Below are 27,169 nucleotides of genomic sequence, written 5' to 3' on the forward strand. Positions count from 1 at the left end.
GATCAGCAACCTGGATGGAGAGTTTCTTCTGTCAGCATCCTGGGCCATGCTGCTACCCCTCCCAGGACTCTATGCCCTGGGCTTTGCCTGTGTACTTGATTTCAGGAACAGTCAGTGCCCTGCCATCTTTGGAGCACCTGACAGCCAGATTGGACTTCTGGTTAGCCTCGTTCTTTTTATTTTTTTTTGTGGGGGGTGGGGGGTGGGGAGGAGAGTTTTTCCCTATAGGGCGCATGCACTCGCCAGAAAGACAGACAGAAAGTGAGAAATCACCCCCAAGGGGGGATGGCCACACCGCAAACCCTTCTCCTCCATGCTTCTCTCAGGATCTTGGGCATGCATGCACACATGCCTGGCATGAGTTTAAACCACTGGGTCCAGGACTTGCACCGTGGTCCACTACATGGGAGTTCAGCAACATAGCCATTACACCAACTGCTGGGCCCGGTTAGCCTCGTTCTTGTAGGAAGGTGCATGATGCTAGGATCAGGGTACACTGGGGCCATTGTAACCCACTGCAGCTCCCGCAATGGGTCCAAAGAGGTGCCCCAAACCATGGAAGAGGGTCCAGTACTAAGTCTGGAAAAATGGAGAACTGTAACAAAGAATAGCCAAACTTATACCGGGAGAAGAAACAGGACATGGAGGACAGGCTCACCTGCTATCGGCTACATGGCTGGAAGCCTGATGCACTGTCCTTATGAAAATGCAAAGCAGTTCCAAGAGGAATTACTATGATGTTTCAAAGGTCAGAGTGAGTCTGAATATTGATTTTCTTTAAGATGCTTTATTAATTAAAGACCAGAGGTGTTTTTTTTTCCTGATGATATTTATTTCATAAATGTAATTATTTCTCTAAAACATATTAAAATAGAAAACATGTTCTTTTGATCAATTCATACAAAGAAAATACCAATATAGTAATAAAAATACTGAAAATATATGAAAAGCACCAGAACATTAGAGAAATTACACTGGCAACAATTCTAGGAATATATTTTTTTGTAATTGTACAATAAAGTGCTATTAAATCCAGTCAAAATCAGTGGCAAGGTATAAAAAGTTACGGTATTATGAAATTTGAGGCCAGGTTTACCAGCAATCATAATTTTAGGCTACTTGCAGATCAAGTTAATAATAGTTCATCAATGTTTTCATGGAAAATCCATTAGTTTCCATTCCCAAGTATAAACAAAAATCTAAATCTAAGCATTGGTCCTTGGTAATTTGGTCATGACCAGGTAATGACATGATTAAAAATGAAATTATTGATTAGAGTACTAAAAATAATAATCATGCAAATGTGATTAAATAGAGCCAAATAAAGACAATAAAATAAAATGTAAGTATATATAATTAAAAGAGACAAGTACAAAAGTTTAGATGCCTTTGATTTTAGAGTTAATTTTCAGTGATTCTGCTTGGTCACATTTAATACACACACAAATGTTAATAAGATAGGTTATTAAATTCAACTGACCAGACATTGAACAAGGACATTTTAGTGAGTCAACATGATTTTCATATGAAACATTAAAGGGACACTGTTAGGACAAAAGATTTCGATCTTGGCTAATTATTTCCTCACTCATTTGTCGAGGAACAAAAGACATACGCAAATACTTTGGGATTAGATGATATTAAGGCCCAAAATCTACCATGGAAAGGAAGCCACTGTGCACACACAGGGAGATATTGTGCATGAGACTTAGGGTGGACTGCAGTCTGCTTCCCATCTGCAGTTGGCAAACTGAAACAGAAAAGTCCAAATTAAGTATCATACCAGTGTCCTTTTAAGGTTTTATTTTCTAGGCCAGTTTCGAAGGAACTCTATTAGATCATTCTTCAGAATGCAATTTCAGAATCAGCTTCTTCAAGATGAAAGTCAACAATACTACATCTCAGAATAATAGTACATCTCTATAAACATGTCTCAATCGAAGCTCACAATTTATTTTACAAGCAATTTTTTTCTTTCATATAAAATAGATTTACATGTGTACCAACATAAACTGAAAGTGGTCGTATTAATGAGAAAACAAATGAATTTCATTAGCCTCTGCTCTTGCAATATGCACCCTTTTAGGGCTCTAGGAACCATACCAGGTGGGTATTAGTGTACCAAAGCCAAACATCAGGCCAGCCAGTTAACTCTGATCTGAAGGCTTTATAGACCATCACAAGTTTAGTCTTAATTCTTTAAATGAAGAGCCAAGTCTCAAGCATATATATATATTTTTTTTCACCTTTATAGACACTTCAGTCTTTTTTCTCTTGTCAGAGGGTGCATGTGCTAAACAGAGAGACAGAGAGAGAGGAGGAGGAGAGAAAGCACCCCCAATGGGGTGTGGCCATGGCAAAAATCCCCTTTCCTCCATTTCTCCCTTCTACTAGGACTGTGGGCACCCATGCATAGCTCCTGACATTTCTTAAGTGCTAGAGCCGGGATTGAAACCATGGTCAGCCACGTAGGATCCACTAGGCTATGGAGCCAGCCCTAGAGACTCTAGTCTTTGGTAAGTTTCCTTCTTGTGGCTGATGTTTAACCAGAAACATGTTGAAACATAAATTATTTTACTACTTAGCATCACAAAAATTAACTTTTTTTTTTAATCTAACACTTTTTGTTTAGAAATGAGGGTGAAGATGGTGCAATTCATGGTCCATAGGGAGACTCCCTTGCTTTGGAATGAGCAAAGATGGAACAATGGAGACTCAGGCCTTTATAATAAATTAGGCAAAAAGTTCAGTGCCTAGCCATAGAGGACAATGTGAAGCTGCATAAAACTGGCGGGAAGGGAAGACTGTGTGGGAAGACACTTTCCCTCAGGGCAGTAGTAACAGAACTCGAAAAAAATCCAACCGTACTTTGTTTTCCAAATTCTACCGAAATGATAGTGTTCATAAAAATGCCTGAGATTAATAAAAGGCAGGCTGTTAGGAACTGAGAAACAAAGACTAAGGTGGTTTGGCATTAAGTAGGTTTACATTCCAAAAGAACATTGATCATCATCTGGAAGTAATTCTCAAGATTACAAAGTCATGATTACATAAATTATTCTGTGGGTTTTCTTTTTAAATATACATGTTCTTCTATGTACATAGAATAGAAAAGCTTGTAAATCAGCTCAGCTATCATAATTCTGTCATTAAAAAAGCAGATTACAATTTTTGGCTGCAACAAAGCATTTTACTTATACTTTTCAGTCCAGCTAATATATATACATGATGAAACTGAAGCTTTGAAAATATTCAAATCAAAAAGAAAAAATAAATTATATTTAAACTGTTAATTTACACACTGAATATGCCTTTACTAAGTAGCCACCGTCTCATATAATCAATTTCTCCTTCATTTCTTTATTCTAACAGTTTATTTGCAAGACATGTATGTGTTCCACTCTATGTGCTACACGGTGCCTCTTAAGAAGCACAGGTATGTGAAGCGTTTAGTAGCTTGGTGGAGAAGTTTTGGGTCTGTTACTTTTTCCAACTAATGGGTGAGGGTGCCATGTTTCCCTCCAGGCACCACTTCTTTAACTGTACATTGAATAGAAGAAAGAGACGACAAGAGCAAGCAAGAGCATAGTTAAGGAAAGCAGCAGTTGCTGGAACCAGATACAACGCTGAACTTGGTCTTCAAGCTTCCTATTGCTTTCTAGTAAACGATTGAGCTGAAGAGGGAAAACGGGATGAAAGATTTATATTAATAAAACTGTTAGGAATCATGTAAATGATGATCAAGAATGTTAGAAATTTGAACATTGAGGGGGAGGCCCATCTACTCTGAAAGGCTAGGAGCTGGAATTGCCACGAGGCATCAGTAGGTTGGGTGTACAGATGTGTCTCTGTTTACTCTCATTTTGAAGGGTCTAGATTTCTAATTGAAACAGAAACAGAGTGATTGCTCCTTGGAGGTATAGAAAACTTTGAGTTACCATCAGCTAGTCAGAAAGAGAGCCCCTCTATCTCTCTCCAAATTCAGTGCACGACTTGGTACACCCTGACACTAAGATGGAATTCTCTGATACTCCCCTAAGCACCTTGTGCTTTGCTATTTGGTTCCTACTCCAAATTAAAATGGACAGAACTTTTAAAAAGTTAGTAGATCTCCCATAGTAACTCACCTCTCACCATTGCTGATTTAGCTTCTCTTCACAAAAAAGGGAGTGTTTATGTTGTGTCTATGTCAAAGGTTTTTGCTTATGTTAGTGGGGGGGAAATTTCTAGTGCCGATGAACATTAACAGCTTCGGTCAGGTAGGAGGACACTTACTTGTAGATATAAGTCTTCATTGGTCTTATCTGACATGTTCAAAGCATTTTCTCTCAACATCAGAGTGTTTGGCTTGATGCTCTCGACAGTGTGGCATCTTAATCTATGAAAATCCAGAACAACCTCTTAAAAGTTAATAAATTTTCTTATAAGTATAAAATATAGAATGAAAAAAGTTAAATAGAGAAGTCTATGTAACAGGGGGCCAAATGGTAGTGTAGCAGTCAAATGTGACACTATTTGAGGCTGACCCACATGGGAAGGCTCCAGGCTTGCATCCAGAGATCTGAGTGTGCTGGGCACACACATGCCCATGATCTGGGGCTGGCTGGGGGTGGATTGCAGCATCGAGAATAAGCATCAAAAATCACCCCTATCAGGGATGCTGTCTCTCTTCTCATGGAAGGAAAAGAAATCTATGTAACAAAGCTGAAAGTTCTCACTCCTCTGCCCAAGTTCACCGAAGGTAGCAGCAGCATGTATTTATCTTCCATCTTCTTTATGCATGTGTAAAACAGAGCCAGCCATAGTGGTGTAAGCCTGTAAAGCCAGTTGGGAGGCTGAACCAGGAGTGTTGTGACATGATAGACAAGCCCCTATCTTAAAAAACAAAAAACAAAAAAACAAAAAAACAAAAAAAAAAGGAGCCCTTCCTGTAAAATAATTTAAACATTTAAGTATTGAGTTGTCAGAAATGTCATGGTGCATTTTTGCACCAAAAAACATAGAAAAATACATCATGACTTTCCTGATGACCTAATATATAAATGCTTCTAGAGTGTTTAACTAATACCTGTTTTTTTCCTTCTTCTCCCTCTAAGGTCAGTGCCCTCACTGCCTTTATGTCTGGTTCCGTTCAGTCTTTTCAGCAACTGCACTGTCAATGAGCTATCTTGACTTCAAAAAGTTTGCAGAAAAATGGAATTAAAGTACAAATTTATTTTGGTGCAAAAAATTTGAAAAACATACAGTTTTTTTCACAATAACGTATTCCATGAACCTGTTGAAGATCATGTTTGGCTCCTCCTTCAATAATGGTCCTTGCTATGGGCTTTTAAATCTGTCCCATTAAAATGACTCAAACAACTCCTTCATTGGCACTACATTTTTTCTTCCAAATACTCCCACAGGTCCGTCCCCAAGGGGAATGAAACCTCCAAGAGTTTCCCTCTCTCCATTTCATCAGCATCTGGTGCCTCTTTCCTTTGGCTCTGGCTGCCTAAAGATGCTCTCTGTGAGGTCATTGATGGCTTCTGTGACATCAACACTAAGAGGAACTGCTCGCACCCTACTCTTCTTGATGACATGGCAGCACCTGTTACTTCCTCCTTTGGCAAATGTTCTCTTCCATGGTCTTCAAGGACAGTCATGACAGAACCTACCTGCTGGTTCTCCTCTTAACACCCTGCTGGATGGGCCTTGTCCCTCTGGCCACTGAGTATTCCCTTAGACTAGGGCTAGCATTTCTCCTCTTTTGCTGGGGTAACTGAAAGAACAGTGTCTCTCAGTCCCCACTTATTCTCTTCCACTTTACTAACTACACCACAAATGGGGGAGCTTGTCAAAGGCAAATCAGATCAGATCGCTGTTCTCCAGCTGGTTTTGCAGAGGGTCCTCCTCCTTTGGCCTCCACCTGCTTCTATACCTTGCTTTCTTACCACGATCCTCTCTCTGTTCCAGCCATACCTGTGTTACTTTCAACCCTGTTTGTGAAGATTTCACTCAATCATTACCACTACCATGTTCCCCAGCATCTCTTTTATAAAGTGGGAAAAGTACCTCCCTCTGTCATAGGACTGTGTTCATGACTTAGTGTACTAACACTTGCCAAGCATTTGGAACCAAGCTGGTGTGAGCACACTCCCAAAGTGTGAACACAGCATGCTGCTTCACCCACGCTTGCCTGCCTGCCTACCCACTGGCTGTTTCATACGCTGCCCCTAGAAGAAGCTTTTCAAAGCATAAGCTGCACCACCTCATGGCCCTGCTCGGTGCCAACTAATGGTTTCTCTTCTCAAATTCAGAAGTCCTCACTATGGCAATGACCTGGCATTGTTCTCTCTCTCCTCCCTATCTCCTACCATGTTCCCCATTACTGGAGTCAGGTCACACTGGTCTCATTGTTCCTCATACAGGCCAAGCCCAGTTCTTTTCATTTGAATTTTCCTCTGCCCGGAAAGTTCTTTGTCCAGTTATCTATGTGGCCTCCTCTCATTTCCTTCAACTCCTACTTAAGTGTCACCAGAGTGGCCATCCTTAACTACCCTACAACAAGGTCCTCAACCTTAGTACTACGGACATTTGGGGCCAGAACATTTTTGGAGGTGGGGGCTGTTCTTTGCATTGCAGGTTTAGCAACATCCCAGGCCTCCCCTCACTAAATGCCTGCCATCCCTCAGTTGTGATGACCAAAAATGTCTCCAAAATTGACAAATGTCCCTTGGAGGGCAAAACTGGAAACAACAAACAATAATTCCAGTTTAAAAAAAAATAAAAACAAAACACCACTCTATTCTCTATCCTCCCTTTACATCTCTTTACACGTCTTTTTTTTTTTTTTAATTGCCAGAGGGTGTAATTGCTCACCAGAGAAAGAGAGAGAGAGAGAGAGAACCCCTAATAAGGTATGGTCATACCATAATCCTTTTTCCTTCATTTCCCCATCCCATCAGGATTTGGCGCACACTCACCCAAAAAGAGAAGAAAAAAGAAAAGAAAAGAAAAGAAAAGAAAAGAAAAGAAAAGAAAAGAAAAGAAAAGAAAAGAAAAGAAAAGAAAACAAAACAAAACAAAACAAAGGTATGTGTTTTTCAAGCTGCTAGGTCTGAGATCTGGACAACAGTAGGCCATGTGGGATCCTGCTCTCAATGCACTGTGCTTTGACTGCTATGCTATGGGCCGGCTACACATCTTTTCAAGACATTTGGTATACCTGACATAATTGCATGCACATACATGTAATGGGTCACAAGATTTCCCCCTCTTAGATAGGATGATGTCATTTTTCTGGAACATTATTTCCAGTAACATAACAGATGCATATTCCAATCAGAACAGAAACTTACTGAATCTAATGGTTACAGAGTAGTCTTTACCATGATATACTCTAATGTATCTCACCACTGCTATTCTGGTAAACTTTGAGGTTCTTTCCGATTTTTCACTATTACAAATAGTGCTGCAACAGACATTCTAGGCAACAAGGTGAGCATTCCTATGAGGGGAACGCTGGGACAGAGATCCGTCTGTAATGTGGACAAATCCAGACTCTAGCACTGCCTAAAAGCGAGTTTCTGCTCTGAACGACCCTTTGAACAACTCCAGATCATCCCTCTGGGCAACCTCAGAGCCTCGCAGAGCCACTGGCTAGCCCACAGCAGGTGCTCTGAAGTCTGCCAGGTGTGAGGAAGAAGGGATGCTGCCTAGCTCATCAAGGCACATTTCTCTTTTGAATTTTTCCTACTGTATCCAGGAAAATTGGTCAATAACAGCTTACCTGTGCTCCATCACTTTGTTTCTGGGAACTTCTTTCCAGAACTGAGTCAATTCTGCAGGACCTGTGCCAGATGACTGTTCCATTTCCGCAGCCATTATCAGAAAACGGTCCTGAGCCGAGACTGTTAGGCCTATATTCCAAAAGGGTAATTCGGCATATAAACAAGAACCTTTACAAAGGTTTGGAAATGTGACTTAAGGCATTATTTGAAAATCCAATGTTAAGGGAAAAGAAGAAAATGAAACTATCTTAAAAAAAGGAAAAACTTCTAAAAATGAGGAATTGTGTTTTTTAAAAAACTCAGATTCAAATGATGTTAATTTCAACAATTAAATTTTCAATGCTGGAAAGGACTTTGGGGAGCATCTTGACCATTTCATTTAAAATGTAAGAGAAAAGACTCTTAAAATGAGGTGCGGTGACCTCCAGATACTCTTGCTAATTTCTATATTCTAGTCCAACATCCTTGTTGACTCAGAGCCCAACTCCAGGTCCATGCCGCCCACCGCATCCTGCTGTGGCCACCAGGTGACAACTCACCCCCATGGGGAGAAACAACTATATCCACTGATGCACCAGGGTCACAGCTACTGTTGCTTGGCTTGACTCTGTATTTTTCCGGAGCAGTTGTTCTCACCTGTTCATACACACAGCTGTCACATAGCAATCTTTATGCTCTTTTGGGGGAAATGGCTTAAGAATGATTTTGGCAAAATCAGTACTTAATAATCAATGGACAAAGAGTTTACAAAGCAACTCTAGTAGTTATGCATGGAAAGTATTTCCTAAATGACTGACAGGAAAAAAGCACCTCAATCTATCTAAAAACATACTCATATTATTAGGCTAATTGTCACATAGCCTTACTCTTAGATTAAAAACAAGAAATCCATTGGTGAAATAGTTATCCTATCTGCCAAATGCCTGAATTTAAAGATGCAAATTAACAAAACAGAATGCAAGTTAGATCACATGTTATAATAGTGTTCACAAATTTAAGAACAGTAGATAATCAAAGCGCATACAGGATATTCTAGCAGCTACATTGGCATTACACGAAGATATATGAAAGCAATACCTACAATATGGGTGGTGGTGGACTCGGTCTTACTACACTTAATATGCAGCATCAGGTTAGTTAATTTACGCTCCAGAATATATCACATGTAGGGGAAAAATGCACTTCTGATTTTATAGTTTTTATCTTTCACTGTTTTACGAATTATTCAAATAATAGGCTGGTTTTTTGGTGAGTTTTTGCTTACAAAAAACATTAAACCCAGGGATTAATTTCAACATTGGCTTATAACTACATATTAAGGACTGAGATGCAGATCCCAAGGAAATTTTTAGATAAATTAGGCCACTTGGTTAGACTAGAAGGTATTACCACATACCTGAAAATATGAAAAATACAAACATTGTACGAGTTCAAAATGATCACTTTCAATTAGAATATGTCTGAAATCACTTTCCAAGTCACATTTTGGCACATATATTTATTATATCTTTAAGATATTTACCTTAAATGCCACTATATTTTTAGTTACATTTGTCAGCACTATTAAAGTTTTTTTCTCTCCAGATTCCGTACTTCCAAAATACAGCTCTTCTGCTGGGCTAGGTGGTGACAGAAACATAAGGCGTTTTTATTATTCAGAATAAATGGCAATTTAAACATTAGCTTGAAGAAATATATTTGGTTAATATTTTATACTTATCCATATAAAGAAATTTCACAAAAAAAGGGAACTACAAAAAAATTCTAACATAATTTTGCATTTCAAAAAATTTGCCAGAGGGCATGTGCACTCACTGGAGAGAGATGATACAGAGAGAGAGAGAGAGAGAGAGAGAGAAAGCACCTTCCATGGGGAAAGGTCATGCTACAATTTCTTCTCCTCGATCTCTCCCTCCTTTGGGGATTTTGGGCACCCACACCCATGTGTCCAGCATGTTTTTCAAGCCACTGGGTCTGAGACTCTAACCACAGTCAGTCATGTAGGATCTAACCACCTTATCCATCATGCCACTGGCTGGCTCAAAATTTGTATTTTAATCTTACTGCTTCAATGCATGCTACTGAAGAAGTTCTAAGGTTTTCCCCAAGATCAAAAGCAAAATAGGATAGGACAAAAGAAAGATTTAGGAAGATTTGGAATTAATCCTATAATCAGCATGATCTTAAGGTGCATTTATTCAAACTCTTCGAAAGGTTAAAGGTAACAATCAAAGCAAAGAAGGTACTGCTGTCTTTGACTCTAATTACAAGTAGAATAAATAGGGAATATCTTTAAACGTCAACAGAAAAGAGCATAACTTTTTAAAAAATATCATTGGGAAATTATTTAAGTAACAGAATAATTTCCTTCTATACAAAGGCTTTTCTAAATAATGGAGAAGGAGAAAAATAAATGTAAGTTTGGAGTGGGCACTATTAAGTAAAACCTTTGATAGGTTTTTCACAGTAACATCAGTGAGCCTCAAAATTCAAGGACCAGCAGTTGGCATAATGGCTATGTCGCTGGACTTCCATGTAGTCGACCGTGGTTCGAGTCCCGGACCCGGTGGCTTAAACTCACGCAGGGTGCATGTGCGTGTGTGCCCAAGATCCTGAGAGAAGAATGGAGGAGAAGAGATTGTGGTGTGCCCATCCCCCCTGGGGGGTGATTTCTCGCTTCCTGTCTCTGTCTTTCTGACGAGTGCACACACCCTATAGCAAAAACCTCTCCAAAAAAAAAGAAAAAAAAAAATTCCAAGTTTACTAATGTTGGCCACTGTAATGCCCACGACCCAAAATAAAAACTTAAAAGATAAAAGCAAACTTTGTGTAGTTTAATTACATTAGCCAAATTGTATTAGGTATCTCAAAACAAAGGAAGATTAGTGCCTTTGTTTTAGGTAAAATAAAAATAATAACTTAACCAAGGTGAATCTTCAGAGAGCCCTTGATTTTGAGATACCTCTTTCAGTAGATCCATTTTGTATCAGGAATGTTCGCACATCATGGATGTCAATTAATCTAGAGTCTGCATGCTTTTAAGCAAGAGCTCTTCCAGAAAGGTTCTGCCAACATTGGACAAACCATTAGCATGGTTTTTGGCTTCCTTGTAGATCCCAAACTTAAGTAAGCCAAAGAACAGACAGCAAGGTCCAGGTTCTCGGAAATGATCTCCGTGACCATGAGCACAAAATCCACGAGCAACCTCTGTGGTCCGGCATGCATGTCTGTGTCGGAGCAGCTCTATGACTCTCTTGGGGGTAGAAATGGAGCCCAAAAGTGCAGCTGGTGGAGTGGCTCTGCTATGGCCTGGTTGTCTCTCTGTGCTTCTGGTCTCACCTTTATACCTGCAGGTCAGGGCCTGTGCTTTTGACAGGCCTCCAGTGAAAACAGAATGTGTAAGTTCTAAACCAGTAGGGGGAAAAATGGGAACAAACTCCAAAGGGGGAATAGAGCAAAGAAAACCCCCAGGAAAAGCAATGTAGGTGGGCTTCTGCCCTGCAACATACAGAGTTGGTGGAGGTAAATCCAAAATTTTTTTTTTGGAGAAGTTTTTGCTATAGGGTGTGTGCGCTCACCAGAAAGACAGAAAGAGACAGAAAGACAGAAAGTGAGAAATCACCCCTCGGGGGGGATAGCCATGCCACAATCCCTTCTCCTCCATTCTCCTCTCGGGATCTTGCACGCACACATGCCGGGCCTGAGTTTAAGCCACCGGGTCTGGGACTCGAACTGTGGTCGACTATGTGGGAGTCTAGCGACATAGCCATTACCTCAACTGCTGGTCCTGGTAAATCCAAATTTAACAGTAATCAAAATATAGGTAAACAAACTAATCTCGTCATGCAGACAGAAACTTCATAAAATTTTTTAAAAGTCTGGCTGTATTGTTCAAAAGAGACATATCTAAGGCACAGTTATATAGGAAGGTTTCAAGTAAAGGGGTAGAAAATGCTGTATTAGATTATAACTAAAGAAAGCTGGGGTGGCAATATTAACACAAGGCCAGATTTACCTACCAAAAACATCATTAGTGAGAAAGAGGTCTTTACATGATGAGAAAAGAAAAAATTCTCAAACTTTTGGATCAAATACCCTAGCAAGAGAAATAGAGATGTATTGAAATAAAGCTTGAGTCAAAAACCAAGTTTTCCAGGCCTAGCCATGGTGGCATGGGCTGCTAAGATGCTGTGCTCCACAGGCTAGAACCACATGGGAAGCCTAGGTCCCATTTCAGTCCAATCTAAAGGTGCATACGGTGGTGTGCGCTATAATCCCAGCCACTTGAGGAAGCTGAGGCGGAAGACTGCAAGCTGGGCAACAAAACAAGACCCTGTAGAAAAAAGAGCTGGGCATGATGGTGTGTGCCTGTAGTCCAACTGGCGGCTGCGGCAGGAGGACTATGACTAGGGAGGTCTTGTCTGAAAGAAACTAAGGAAATAGAACAAACTATTTTGCTGGTTCACCTTTGGCTTTTACAAGGTTAAATCAACAAATGGCTAGTAACCTAAGAAAAATACATGACATTCAGATATTGTTCTGTTTCAAAAGAATGGATTTTTATTAGAAGTTGGACAACACTAATGTAAATGTGGAAAATATTGTCAGGGAAATATATGAGCAGTCCCTCTAGGTAGAATGTCATACAATGGGGCTTAGTGAATTACTAAGGGAGAAGGCAACATGCACTCTAACGTAAGAGCTAGAATGTGAGTAATGGACAGTACTGAGTCACTCAAGAGCCTGGAAACTAAAGCTTTTAAGGTCTATGATGACAGAAAATGGGTAAGAAGATCTGAAAAAGTGCTAAGCAGGATGCATTAGTAAATGCATGATAACCGAGACATCTGACTCTGTCTAATACATCTCAAACCTTTCTTAGTAACTAGTTTCCCTCTTGGTCAGGTGAATTACATCCCCCTTTTATCCACCATCGCCTCGTCACCTCGGTTTTATCATGTAGCCTTCCATGTCAAGATTCCCCACTATGGCTCAGGGTTCTTGCCACCTTAGATCAGTGGACCTCCTGGGGCCACCCGTGATTTCAGTTCTCTTAGCAAAACACCATCTTACCCTTAGCAGACATGTCCATACTTTCTCCTTCATAGGGAAAGCAACCTAACTAATTTCTCACTTAGGATGGGGGATAGACTCAAACTGTTATTAGCCTTACTTAACATAAAAATATATAGTCATCATTTTTTGAAAATTATTAATAATCCTAACATATTTAATGGGACTAAAGTGAAAAAGTTTATAATGTACTTTTTAATTGTTAGGGTCTGTCTAACTCAAGTTATACATAACCATTGCTTCTTTTCCTTTCATTAGCAAGTTTTTTTTCATTAATATGTCTTACTAAGACTTCCCCTTAAAAGGGAATACAATCATCTATTTTGTTATGTTTTAATATATGCTTAGGGAGGAGGAGGGAAGGAGAGAAGGGTTAGGAGTATTACTGATACATTTCAGGGATTCTTGCCAGCATTTCCAAAGTTCGGCTTTCACTTTCATAACAATATTTGAGGTGCTTATAAAACTGTAATTTATAGGACCCACGTCACACTTCCTGAATCAGATATTTTAGGTGCTAGATCCTAAGAATGTACATTCTTACACACTCTCAGTCAATTCCAAATGAAATTTAAGTTGAAGAATCAGTGCCTTGTATCTTCTCCATGTGCTACATTGACCTGAATAAACAAGAATTGATTTTTAAGGTAATTACATGCCATTCAGATTCATTGTTAAAATATGGATATTCACGTTTATCATCTGATATGCTATGACGACCCTTTAAATATATTTAATGAAACAAATAACAAAGGTAGCTAAAAATATCCACTATGTCTGGAAACCAAAAGGTCTTCAGATAACCCTTAAATTTGTACTTCCACAGTTTTCAAAACAGTATGGAAGTTTTCTCCATTTTGAAGCTCCCCCAAGATTTTCAAGATATGTTATAAATGTATAGCTAATATGATCTGCAACTATTACCTGATGTGTAATAAGGGACCTTTAAATACACTCAATGGTTTCTTAAAAGCTTTCATCTTTGAATCGACTTTTTCATTTTCTTCTGCTTTAGAAGTAGATTCGGTTGGATTACTCTAAAGATAAAAATAAATGGAGACAGAAAAGATAACAAAATTTTAGTTTTATATAGTTAGGTAGGTTATCAGGCCAAAAAGTAAATATTATTTTGATCTAATCCAAATTATAAACAACATAGGCTTCTTATATCTAAACATCTACATGATATATTTAACATATGTTGATATGACTGCTGACATACATTTAAATGCCTACTATAAACAGGTCACTGTATTCAACATGATTCTTCCCTTAAAAGTCTTTAAATTTTGTTCTATTATATTTATCCATATATTATGCAACTGATTATTTGTAAAAAGAATGACAACTAAGTGCCCTTTAAAATATGAAATAAAGGGGCCAGCAGGTGGCGTGGTTGGTGAGGCACTGGACTCCCACATGGCTGACCCGGGTTCAATTCCTAGACCTGGTGGCTTGCTTTCTCAGTTTTACTCTCTCTCTCTCTTTCTGGTGAGCACATGTACCCTATAGCAAACTAAAATAAATAAATAAATAAATAGATAAATAAATAAAAAAAATGAAATAACTATTTTAAAAATATGCAATAAAGGAATAAAGCATGAGATCAAGGTAAAGTTCTAAATCAATCACTTTTGGAAATGTAATTCTTCTTTTCTTTATTATAGAATCCACACATGTGCATGTGAGAGAAACAGGATGGGAGAGGGAGGAGCACTCTCCACAGGGTCTGGTCACATTGTGATCTTCTTCCTTGGGTCAGATCTTGGAGTGCTCACACTTGTGTCCTACATGTTTCAGGCTGACTGGGCTGAGGATTTGAACTGTGCAGGATCCAGCATATCATGAGCACTGCATCACTGCTGTGCTAGGGAGCTGGCCTCATTGCTTTTATTTTTATGTTAGACAAATAAATATTTTAGATAAAACATTTCTTTTCAGGTGGAGCCATGGTGGCATAAGCAGGAAGTACCACTATACAGTGGCTAAAGCCTCGCAGGAGGCCCAGATTTGGTTCTCAGTCCAGCCTAAATAGGCTGGGTATGGTGGCAGGTACCTGGGGTCCTAGCTAAGGGAGGAGGATTGTGACATGGTGAGACCCTGTCAAAAAATACCCATTTCTGTCTCTTTCACTCCCCATTTCTCCCCTCTGTTTCTCATTAAAAAAAAAAAAAGAAAACAAAAGCAAAGAAACCTTTCAGATGCATTGTGACAATTTTTATACACATGGATTCAGCTTTTTGTACACTATAGTGGTGCTCTTGGTCAGCTAGTCTCATCTTCCCTTTCTGTTTTTACACAAAAAGAAGTGGAAGGATAGCAAGTTAAGTGAATTACCTTAAATTATACAACCAGCTAATAGTATAATTGGGGCTGAAGCACAGTTTTGTTTTTTTTTAATTGCCAGAGGGCGAATGCACTAGTCAGAGAGAAAGCGAGATAGAGGGAGAGGGAGAAAACACTGCCCCCACCCTCCCCACAATGTTCAAGCCACAATCCCTTCTTCCCCATTTTTAATCCTGCTGGGGATTTGGGCATGCATGTATGTGCACCTGGCATGTTTTTTAAGCTCCCAGGGCAAGGATTTGAAACATAGTCAGCCATGTGGGATATGGCTCCCTTAACTAAGCTATATGGGGCCAGCCCTGGAACATAGCTTTTGACTCATAAAATACCTTTTTCAGAAGACCTGTTTGTTCTTCATTAGAAATTGTTTCCAAGGTTTCTTTAGCATCACTTTCTATATCTTCTTTACTAGAAGCTTCGTCCTCACTGGTAATGGGCCCATTCTCACACAGTGGGGTCTGGAAGTCATCGTCTACGAGTGGTGGGTAGCTATACTTGAAAGGATCCTAAAGAAGAGAATTCTGTATTAGCTGGAAGAAGGTGGGTATAGAAATAATCTTCTTAGAAGATTTAAAATTCATTACCTTGGCCAAAAAAAGACTCAGATAGTGAAATTTAAAATAAAGGAAGCATTTCAAATCAGAAAGAAAAGGAGCAATGAGTGGTGTGGGACAATTAGCTAGCTCTCTATATAATAATCAAGTTAGATCTTTATACCACACAAAAATTTCAGATGGATAAAAGCTTTAAATGTATGCATATCTGTATGTCTGTCTATTTTTAAAACTATATAACCTCTAGAACAACACAGAAAAGGATAAAAACAAAATGAAAAAAAAATGAAGTGGGTAAGGCCTTTCTTACAGTACAAAACACAGAACACATAAAAATACCAATAACAATTGAACACACAAAAATTAAATATTTCTAAATGGCAAAAAGCAAATAAAACCTAACCAACCAATAAGAGGAACAATAAAAACTGATACAAAAAACATAAAGAAAATATTTTGGGGGGTGGGGTTTATTATGTACCACACACATGAGAAGTTTTTATGCAACAGTCCTGCAGTGCAGTGGTTAAGTGTATTAGGAGTCAGATCCCACATGGCTGACTACAGTTCAAATCCTAGTCCTGTCGGCATGAAAACACACTGGGTGTGTTTGTGTGCCCCAAATCCTGATAGAATGGAGATATGGAGAATAAAAGCATGTCACGTGGAGATGCTCTCTCTGTCTCTGTCCCTGTCTCTCTCTCAAGAGCACAAATGCCTTCTAACATTTACAAAACTTATTTAAAAGGGCACTGGACTCCCACACGCCCAATTGCAGTTTGAGTCCTAGACCTGACGGCTTGCTTTCTCACTTCCCCTCCCTCTCTCTCTCTGTCCCTCTCTGGTCAAATTAAAATATATAAATAAAGAGAAATTTTAAAAATTCTAAAAACTAAAAACATAAGTGTTAGACAGCTTTTGTTGATATATACAAATCAACAGGAAAAAGACTAAGAACTCACCAGAACAATGGGTAAATAAGTAATATGGAGTTCACAGAAAAAGAACAAAGACTGCCTTTTGAATCATAAAAAGTGCTTATCATCATTTATAATAAAAGAAACACAAATTAAAGCCACAATAAAATACTGGATTGTCAGGAAAGCAATGATGCATTTTTGCACAGAAAAACAAATGACTTTTCCGACAACGTAACATTTTCACCTGAGACTGACAAAGATTATAAAAATGAGACTATGTGGTATCGGCAAAGCTATAGTTAAAGGCTCTAACACATTATTGGTATATGGGCACGACCTTTTGAAAAACTTTTGCAAAAATTCTAAAAATTTTAAAAACTGGGACCAGAAGATGGTGTAGTGGTTGCATTACTGGACTCCCATATAGTCAACTGCAGTTTTAGTCCTGACCTGGTGGCTTAAAACTCACACTGGGCATGTATGAGTGCGTGCCCAAAATCCCGAGAGAATGGAGGAGAAGGGATTGCGGTGTGGCCATCCCCTCTGGGGGTTGATTTCTCACTTTCTGTCTCTCTGTCTCTCTCTGTCTCTGGTGAGAACAGATGCCCTATAGCCAAAAAAAAAAAAAATCTCACTTTAAAAAAAAAATTAGGATCAGCTTGTGGCCTAGAGGTTAAAGGAGCCAGACCTCACACGGCCGATCATAAGGTTTGAGTGCTGGACAACCTGGAAGCTTGAAGAACATGCTAGGTGCATGTTTTCACCAAACTCAAATTAAAAATACGCATTCAAGTCTTTTCTAATTGAAGAAAACAGAATGACGCACCAAAATTCTTCATCTTACAAGTTCTTAGTTCTCCTTGAATACAGCTTTCCAGGTAGGAAATACACAAAATAGACTATACGAATCAGATAACTGAAATACTAAAGTTAACCAAAAGCATACTAAATCCATAGGTTTTATAGTTTATAAGTCACTGTCACAAATTTCACTGTTATGTAATATTAAAAATTTTACATGTACTGATTTATTCCTGACTTGGTACTTTTAAGTAGTAAATCAGTTAAAAAAAATCTACTTATATACTTATTAATACTTTTTTCAATGAAAAAGACTGTTGAACAGAAAATAATAGGAATTAAACTAAAGACACATCAAAAGGAAGTTCGATAACTTAAGGTTTTTCTCTAGACACTGAAATATTGTGGAGCCACAAACGAGAGTAAGAAAGCTTGTCACATATTGATTTGAAATGGTTTCTAAGGCATGTTGTAAAGAGAAAAGCAGGATTGCACAACAGCGTGTAAATATATTATCTGTTTACAAGCAATGGGAGAGAGAAAGAACACATAGACTTATTTGCTTATACCGGCAATATATCTCCCTGAAAATTAACACAAGGGGACTTCAAAAAGGTGGTAGACAAATGGAACTAAAATGTTTATTTTAGTTCATAAAACTTTTGATATCTATGCATGCATTTTTTTATAATATGGATTTTCCATGAACTTTTTGAAGATCTCCTCGTATAAGAAATGCAACTGATTGGGAAGTGGGCAAGTATGGTTTGGAATAAGAGTAAGAGGAGATATTTTACTGAAGACTTGTTTCTGAATACTTTCTTAAACACTGAATACTTTTTAGTTTAGAACTATGTAAATATATTACCTATTTAAGAAATAAAAACTTAACAATTTTAAACTTCAGTTAAAAAACTATTTGAAACATTGCTTGCTATTTGGGGACATCTGGGATCTTCTTTGGATGTCTGAAACATTGCTTGCAATTTGGGGACATCTGGGATCTTCTTTGGATGTTATGATACTGTTTTTCTTGGAGGAAAGAATACAGCCTAGTGTGCCATTATCCAGTCTTATTTTATAAGTGAATTTCAAGTATTATACTTACAGTCCCACCCATATGTGGAGGCAGGTATTCTACACTGACATATTCCTGGACTTCATTTTTAGTTGTAAACTTCAACAAACTCACTGCTTCTGGACCAAGCCAAGTTTTCACAAGTTTGAAGGCAGCTAAAGAAAAAAGTCATTTCATTAAAATTCTTTTCATTCTCTTCCTCAAATTAATTTATTGTATGTGCTAACTCAGGGCTTTTGAAATCAGTTTGAGCTATAATCTGTTAATATTTATCTTTACATGGCATGATACTTAATTAACATTCTCTAATTCCTAGGCATTTACAATGTGACTATCCTTATGGGTTTCAAATGTGCCATGAAAATTCAGGAAGATTCAATTACCCTGATGTTCATTAATAAACTTATCAGGGTTTTAGTCTCTGAACACCTCCACCAATCATCTCAACTACTAAGATTTCTAGACACTGAATCAAATTGCAATGGGATTGGGGGGATAACTGCACAACAGTATGGAGTCATTTACGTTATGGTTCTGAAAAACTCCGTCTGGGGAACCAGCAGTTAGCGTAATGGCTATGTCGCTGGACTCCCACGTAGTCGACCGCGGTTCGTGTCCCGGACCCGGTGGCTTAAAAACTCACGCCGGGCGCGTGTGCGTGCGTGCCCAAGATCCCGAGAGGAGAATGGAGGAGAAGGGATTGCGGCGTGACCATCCCCCCTGGGGGGTGATTTCTCGCTTTCTGTCTCTATGTCTCTCTCTGTCTGTCTGGCGAGCGCACGCGCCCTACAGTGAAAATCTCTCAAAAAAACAAAAAAAACAAAACTCCGTCTGAAAAACCTTTGCAAAGAAGAATTCAGGAAGAGAAGGCAGTAGCCCTTTTCATTATGGGTGTGAGCTGGACTTAGGTTTCTTTCCCAGCCCTTAACTTCTTGCCTTTCTCCCAAGCCTTGCAGCATATATAATTGTGGGGAACTTACAGAATGTATAAGAATAAACTGTTATCAAACACAGCTGCTTGGTAATCACAACCTTGCTTTGTCATACCATTTCTTATGTATACTTTATCTCTTGAACTTCATTTCCATTGTGACAATCTAAGCATATTTTTCAGAAATTAAAAGAGGAATTTGGCATTAAATTTGCAAAAGTGTCAATAGAAAAATGCCAGGAAATAAGAATAGCATGATAAATACTAAACAGCAGTTGAAAAAATTACATTTTTACTTAAGTTTGTGAGTTGACATGTTTGAAGCTATGGTGGTTGAATTACATGTGCTGAATTTTAGATTTTTTTAGGATAGCTTTAATGAGATATAATTTACATCCCACAAAATTAACCCTGTAAGAGACACAATTCAGTGGATTTTAGTATATTCAGCATTGTGCAACCATCACCACTATCTAATCTGAGAACATTTTCACGACACTGAAAAGAATCCTCACCCACTAGCAATCTCTCCGTACCTCCCCTTCTCTCAGTCCTTGGCAACCACTAATCTATTTTCTGTCTTCAGGGACTTGCTTTATTTTGGACATTTTTTAGAAATGGAGTTAACAGAATATCTGGCTTTTTCTACAGGCTTTGTTCACTTAGCACGTTCTGAAGGTTCATCCATAATACAACATGTATTAGCACTTAACTCATTTCAATGGCTGAATAATTTTCCATTTTATGAATATACAAAATTCTTGTATTTGTTTAATTGATAAACTTTGGGTTGTTTCCACTGTGTGTGAATTTTAATGAGGACCTGTTTTCACTTCTCGGGTTATGTAACAAGGAGTGGGATTTCTGGTCACATGGTTTTCCAATGTGGCTGCACCAATTTACATCTTCACCAGTAGTGTATGTGGGCTCCAATTTTTCCACATTTTCACCACTAATTGTAATTGTGTCGTTTTGAACATAGTCGCCCTGCTGGGAGTGAGGTATCTTACTTGGTTTTGACTTGCATTTCTCGGATATTGAGCATCTTTGTATGTGCTTATTGCCCTTTTGTATATCTTCTTTGGAAATCTCTCTATGCAATCTTTCACCCAGTTTTCAATGGGGTTGTCTTTTTATTGTTATGTTGTTAAGAGTTTTTTATATCGGGACCAGCAGTTAGCGTAATGGCTATGTTGCTGGACTCCCATGTAGCTGACTGCGGTTTGAGTCCCAGACCCGATGGCTTACACTCATGCCAGGCACATGTGTGTGCATGCCCAAGATCCCGAGAGGAGAATGGAGGCAAAGGGATTGTGGCGTGGCCATCCCCGCTGGGGGGTGATGTCTCGCTTTCTACCTCTCTATGTCTCTGTCCTTCTGGCGAATGCACACGCCCTATAGCAAAAACCTCTCCAAAAAAAAAAAAAGAGTTCTTTATATCTTCTAGGTGTAAGTCCCTTATTAGATTATGATCTGTAAAGGATTTCTTCTGTTCCGAGGGTTATCTGTTCACTTTCTTAATGGTATCCTTAGAAGCCCAAAAGTCTTTAACTTTTTAAAATTCTTGTGCATGCATAAGGGTGAGAGGGGAGAGAAGTACCTTTCACCCTTCACCATGATACCCTTCCTTTAGTCTCCCAGCCCACTAGGACCATGGGCATGTGTGTACACACCTGGTATGTTTTCAGGCTGACTGGGCCAGGGACTTGAACTGTGGTTGGCATGTAGCTTCCAGCTCCACAATCTAGTATGCTACTGACTATACCAGAGGCTAGGCCAAAACACTTTTAATTTTAATGAACTTTGATGTATCATATTTTGTTTCTTTCTTTTGCTTCTGTGCTTTTGGTCTCATATCTTAGAAACTATTGCCTAATCTAGGCACAAATGTTTTCTCCTGTGGTTTCTTCTACGAATTTTATGGTTTCAGCTTTTACATTCAGCACTCTGGTCCATTTTCAGATAATTCTTATATGATGTGAAGCAGGGTACAAATTCATTCCTTTGAAAGCAGATACCCAGTTGTCCCAGAACCATCTATTAAAGGAATTCCTTCTTCACTGAGTTGTCTTGGCACTACTGTCCAAAAAAATCAACTGGCCATCTTAGGGCTTATATCTGGATTCTTAATTCCATTTCACTGATCTATGTGGTCCTTATGCCTATAGTGTAATGTTCTGATTACCACAGCTTTGTTGTAAATTTTGAAATCAGAAAATGTAAGTCCTCCAACTTTGCTGTTCTTTTTCAAGACTGTCTTTTCCTACTTTGGGTCTCATGTATTTTCATATGAATTTAGGACAAAGACACTTGGGCTTTGGAAAGTATTTGTATCAATTTGGAAAGTATTGCCATCTTAACAACATCGTCTTTCAGTCCATGAATGAGATGCCTTTTGATTTATACAGGTCACCTTCAATTTCCTAAAATGGTGTTTTGTAGTTTTCAGTGTACATGTCTTAAACGTCTTTAATTAATTTTATTCATAAGTATTTTATTTTTTGATGCTATTATAAATGGAACTGTTTTCATAAATTCATTTTTGGATTATTCATTGCTAGTGTAGAGAAATACAACTTTGTGTTTGACTCTGTATCCTCCAATCTCACTAAACTTATTAGTTCTAATAAATTTTCTTTTTTGAGAGATTTTTGCAATAGGGCATGTGGACTCTCTGGAAAGAGAGACAGACAGACAGAAAGTGAGAAATCACCCCCCCCACACACACACACACACACAGCACCAAAGGGGATAGCCACACTGCAGTCCTCTCTCCTCCATTTCCTATTGGGATTTTGGGCATGCATGTACATGTACCCAGTGTGAGTTTCAAGCTGCTGGGTCTGGGACTCGAACCATGGTCAACCACGTGGGAGTCCAGTACCCTAACCACCACACCTGCTGGCCCCAGTTATAATAAATTTTAAGTGAATTTCTTAAAATTTCCTATAGGATTATGTTATCTGCAAATAGAGTGTTACTTCTTCCTTTCCAGTCTGCATGCCTTTTATTTCTTTTTCTTGCCTAACTGCTCAGGCTAAAATCACCAGTGCAATGTTGAATACAAGTGGTGAGAGCAGATAATCTTGTCTTATTCCTGTTTAAGGCACGTATTCTTTCACTGCTAAGTATAATATTAGCTATGAGTGTTCACGGATTCAGATTTTTCATAGATGCCCTGTATCAGGCTGAAGAAATTATCTTCTGTGTGGTACAGATGTCTTTTTCAAAGAAAGGTCTCATCACTCTCAGGTTCTGGGAGGTAATCTTCAAGCCTGATAAAATGGTCTTTATTTCTCTGGGGCCTTGAGTGACACTGGAACGATATGATTTATTGGGAGGTAGCAGTGGCAGAAAGACATACAACCACATGGGCCATCAGTCATACCCATGTAATGAAGCTCTAATAAAAACTCTCAACACTGAGGCCAGGGTGAGCTTCCTTGGTTGGCACTACTCCTTGTATACTGCCACACATTGAGGCTGGCAGAGTAATGTGTCCCATATTTGGTACTTCTCTGGACTCTGGCCTATGTTTTACTCTTAATCCTTTGCATGTTACAAACTTGAAGTACAGCTTTCAGCGAATTTTAGGAATCTATCTAGTGGATCATCAAGTCTAAGGGTGACTTGGGGGACATTCTGAACTTGCAGTTTGTGCCAGAAGTGAGAGGATTCTTGTAGGGACTACTATGCACAGCTGAAAAATCTATGTATATTTTCTGACTCCCCAAGCTCTAACAGCCTACTGTTAAGCAGAAGCCTTACCAATAACATAAACAGCTGATTAACATATACAAAGGTACTTGAAAATGTTTATGGGAAAAGGGAATTAAAGTACAAGTTTATTTCGGAGCAAAAATGAGTCTGAAATCCATGCCTAGTTTTTTCACAATATGCATTTTCTACAAGCTTTCTGAGGACCCCTCATATTTTGTATGTTATATATATTATATATTTTATTCTTTTAACAAAGGAAGCTGGGAGAAAGAAATGCTATTAAGAAAATCATAAGAAAGGGAAAAAAACATGTAAAGTACTATACAGTACTTTTTAATACATTTATTGAAATAAAATCCATGTTGTTCAAGGGACAACAGTAATTTCATTCCTTCATTTTATTAACATGATGGATTACACTGATTTCCTTATGCTGAGCCAATTTTGCATTCAAAAAAAATTCCACATGGTCATGGCATATAGTCCTGTTTATATGTTGGTGGATATGATTTACTAGTACTATGTTGAGGACCAGTAAATCTATATTCATTAGGGACACTAGTGCAGTTTTTTTTTCCTGTAGTGTTTGGTGTTAGGGTTATACCTGCCCCATAAAACAGTTGGGAAGTGGTCTCTCTTCTCTACTTTAGAAGAGTTTGCAAAGGATTGATTTGATTCTTTATATGTTTTGTAGAATTTAACAGTGAAGCCATTGAACCTGCATTTTTTATTTGTGGAAGTTTTAAAATTTCCTTTGTTATGCTTCTACTCTGAGTCTCTTTGAGTCAGTTTTGGTACTTTCTGTCTTTTTATCCATTTCATCTTGGTTACCTAATTTCTTGGCATATAATTGCTCATAGCATTCCCTTATCTATTTATTTCTGTAAGGTCAGTACTGATGTCACTTCTTTCATTCCTTATTTTAATAAGTTGAGCTGTTCTTACCTTTATCAGGTTAGCTAAAGGTCCAACAACTGTGTTGGACTTTTCACAGAACCAAGTTTTGATTTAATTGACTTTTTCTATTGCTTTCTATGTAACAGTTGACTTTTGTAAATAGAAATGAAAGTGTACTCTCTGAAAATAATGTTAGGTTGTCAGAAAATACATGGCATATTTTTTTCTACGCAAAAATGCATCATGACTTTTCTGACAACCCCGTATTAAATTTATAATCACTTTAAAGTTTGTAAAGAGTATTTTCTCATGGCTTTTAAAAACAATTTTTACCAAAAAGTACTTCATGGCTGTCTAAAGGGTCATTTGAGAATTTCAGATTCATCCTACCTTCTTCCTCAAACCTTAAATCTATGAGAAAACTTAGCTGATGTGCAAGTTTTATGACATACCCTACCTATAGGTGGTAAACTGAGGCCTCTGGCTATAGTTTTAACTAAATAGTTGACTATTTTGAAGCTAATTTTAGAGAAGAGTAGCAGGTACTCCCAGAGTCTAGGGAGAGGTTAGCCCAGATTGCTTAAGAATAACCTGGGAGAATTCTAGCTTCAGCCTCATACGAGTGCACACCGAGTATAATATAAACATTTTTAAAAACAACTATAGAAATATGACTAAATTGGGAAAACAAAGAAAAAGGGAAATCTGTGATTTTGTTTTAGGAAAACATAAATAACACACTCACCGTTCATTATCCAAGGCATATCAAAGATCACCATTTTTGCTGAAATATGAAAAAAAAGTCATTGACTAAACCAGTGACATAGTACCTGTATAATAATATCATTTATACCTGGTCTGGGGAAAAACAACAACAACCAAAAAACTCATAATCTAAATGTAAGTAAAAACTGAGCTGGTTGACAGAGTTTTAATTCAATGACGTATAAATAGTGCTGGAATTGAATTAACATCGGGAAACGGTGAGGGGTCTACAAGGGTGGATGGCTTGTGGGAAATCAATAATGTATCACCACTGTCTTTTAGCAAATAGCCTATTCTTTGCTGTTTTTGCTGTTTTCAGAAAGGAACAAAAGAAACAAAAGATAGGTTAAGTGTGGTTTTGGATGGGACATGTGCTATTAGTGCTGAAGGCTACTGAACTTTAAAAATATTTCCATATCTAATTTATGATTTCTGTTATGATTTTCTAAGTATCGTTAAACTCGTCTCACAGTTGGCTCCTCCCCTTGAGGTAAATCATTGTGTTTTAAGAAACAAAAGTATCTCTGCGTTTATAATATTATGAGCTCTAGGAAAAAAATAATTCCAAATTATACATAAGTATTATTTGTACACTGAGATGAAGATATTAAACAGCTGTATTAACTATCCATAAGAACCAGAAATCAAGGGAAATTTTTGATTTCCAATTCATTCTTCTACTCCAGATGAATCAAATACAATTTCATCCCTCTCTGAGCAGAGAACTCCTAGAGTGGTTATATTAATGTATGACAAGTAAAGTATACGTCAGGAATAAAATATCTATACAGAGGTACCCTGGTGCTTAATATTCCAGTCCTCATCTGGGATATATTTTAAAAGATCTGGACTCAAAATTTTAAGATATAATAGAGGTCGCATATCCCTTCTCTGAAATGCTTAGGACTTTATGTGTTTTGATTTCAGATTTTGGAATATTTGCATATATCTCATGAGATATCTTGAAAGTGGGACCTGAGTCTCAACATGAAATTCATATACATTTCAATACCCCTAATACACACAGCCTGAGGAAATTTTATGCAATATTTTTATATTGCAGCATTTTGACTGCATTTGGTCAGTAAGAGGTCAGGTGTAGAATTTTCTACTTGTGGTATTATATCAGTGCTCAAAAAGTTTTGGATTTTGGACCATTTCAGATTTTGGATATTTGGATTAGAGAAGCTCAACCTGTACGTATGTTTCATGACAGACTTTGAAACAAAATGAACTTAAGAGTCCCCAAAGTCAAGGTCTACAAAACTATATTATGGGGGCCAGCAGGTGGCATAGTGGTTAAGGGCACTGGACTCCCACATGGCCGACAGCAGTTCAAGTTCTGGACCTGGTGGCTTGCTTTCTCACTCTCCCCACCTCCCTTCTGCTCTGTTCAAATTAGAATGAATAAATAAATGTAAATAAATAATTATTTTAAAAACTATATTATGTAGGTAGAATATACACATTATCTTTAGCTAACTAAAATGAATAGCATTCCACTCATCTCTATATAGATCTATGAGTTTATTAACAGTTCCCTCAAAAGAATCTTGGATGTACTTTATAAAGCAACAATGGTATTTACACTATTTATAAGTGATTCTTTAAAGTTCTTTAGAAATTTCAATAAACACGTAGACATTTTATTTTCATTTTGCCCATGAGAGAAATAAGTAATATCATGGGAAACTGATTCCCTACTGACTACTGACTGGCACAATTTGGCAAGCCTTGATGAATCAAGGTACATGCCAGATACAAGAAGAATTCATATATAAGGGACAGCAGATACTACAGGTTTCCCAAATCAGACACTATGTCATTATCTACAAACGTTCCTGAATAATCTTTCCAAAGGGATGAGTACAGGATTGGGAGTGGCGCTAGTTTTTGATATCCATCATGCTTTTTGCCTGTTCTTCACTTCAAATAAATAATAGTAATATGAAAACTTGCCAAAGTAAGATGATTTATAGATGCTCTGCTTTAGTGTCACCTGAGTCATGCATCTCAAAAGACCCTTATTTGTGTTATTTGTCAGGAATATGCCCAGGCAGATTTGTGAATTTCCGTTTTCTGATGGCCTTGTTGCTTCTCTGCTACTTTTCACTTTTAACCCAATGAGATGAAATAATTCAACTGTTTATAAGTTTGGCATCTTGATTTCCCCAGGAAGAACCCCTTACATAAACTCAACAAACCAAGAAATGAGTATATAAGGTTTAGGAGGTCTTCATTCTGGTCATTAATAGAAGAACCACAATTAAAAACAAACAAATTGCAAATGCCAGATTCAGATAAGTGCATTA

The 27,169-nt window shown here is 38.0% G+C and overlaps 1 protein-coding gene across 2 annotated transcripts in view; it reads right to left on the minus strand.

Annotated features, from left to right (window-relative positions):
• Positions 1–808: 808 nt before the first annotated feature.
• Positions 809–27,169, minus strand: part of MOSPD2 (motile sperm domain containing 2) — a 57,538-nt gene continuing 31,177 nt past the window's right edge. Inside the window, exons 7-15 of one of the 2 annotated variants that reach the window (XM_006161779.3) lie at positions 24,838–24,876; positions 18,575–18,699; positions 15,521–15,697; positions 13,770–13,882; positions 9,295–9,391; positions 8,312–8,408; positions 7,772–7,901; positions 4,276–4,378; positions 809–1,750 (exon numbers count right to left, since the gene is read on the minus strand). In XM_006161779.3, the coding sequence (XP_006161841.1) occupies positions 1,709–1,750; positions 4,276–4,378; positions 7,772–7,901; positions 8,312–8,408; positions 9,295–9,391; positions 13,770–13,882; positions 15,521–15,697; positions 18,575–18,699; positions 24,838–24,876 (923 nt within the window). In that variant the 3' untranslated portion in view covers positions 809–1,708. Of the gene's footprint in view, positions 3,675–4,275; positions 4,379–7,771; positions 7,902–8,311; positions 8,409–9,294; positions 9,392–13,769; positions 13,883–15,520; positions 15,698–18,574; positions 18,700–24,837; positions 24,877–27,169 lie in introns of both variants that reach the window. The other variant, XM_006161778.3, reaches the window with a different exon arrangement.

The sequence above is a fragment of the Tupaia chinensis genome, unplaced genomic scaffold (assembly GCF_000334495.1).
Source record: "Tupaia chinensis unplaced genomic scaffold, TupChi_1.0 Scaffold139055_1, whole genome shotgun sequence".
Classification (NCBI taxonomy): Eukaryota; Metazoa; Chordata; class Mammalia; order Scandentia; family Tupaiidae; genus Tupaia; species Tupaia belangeri.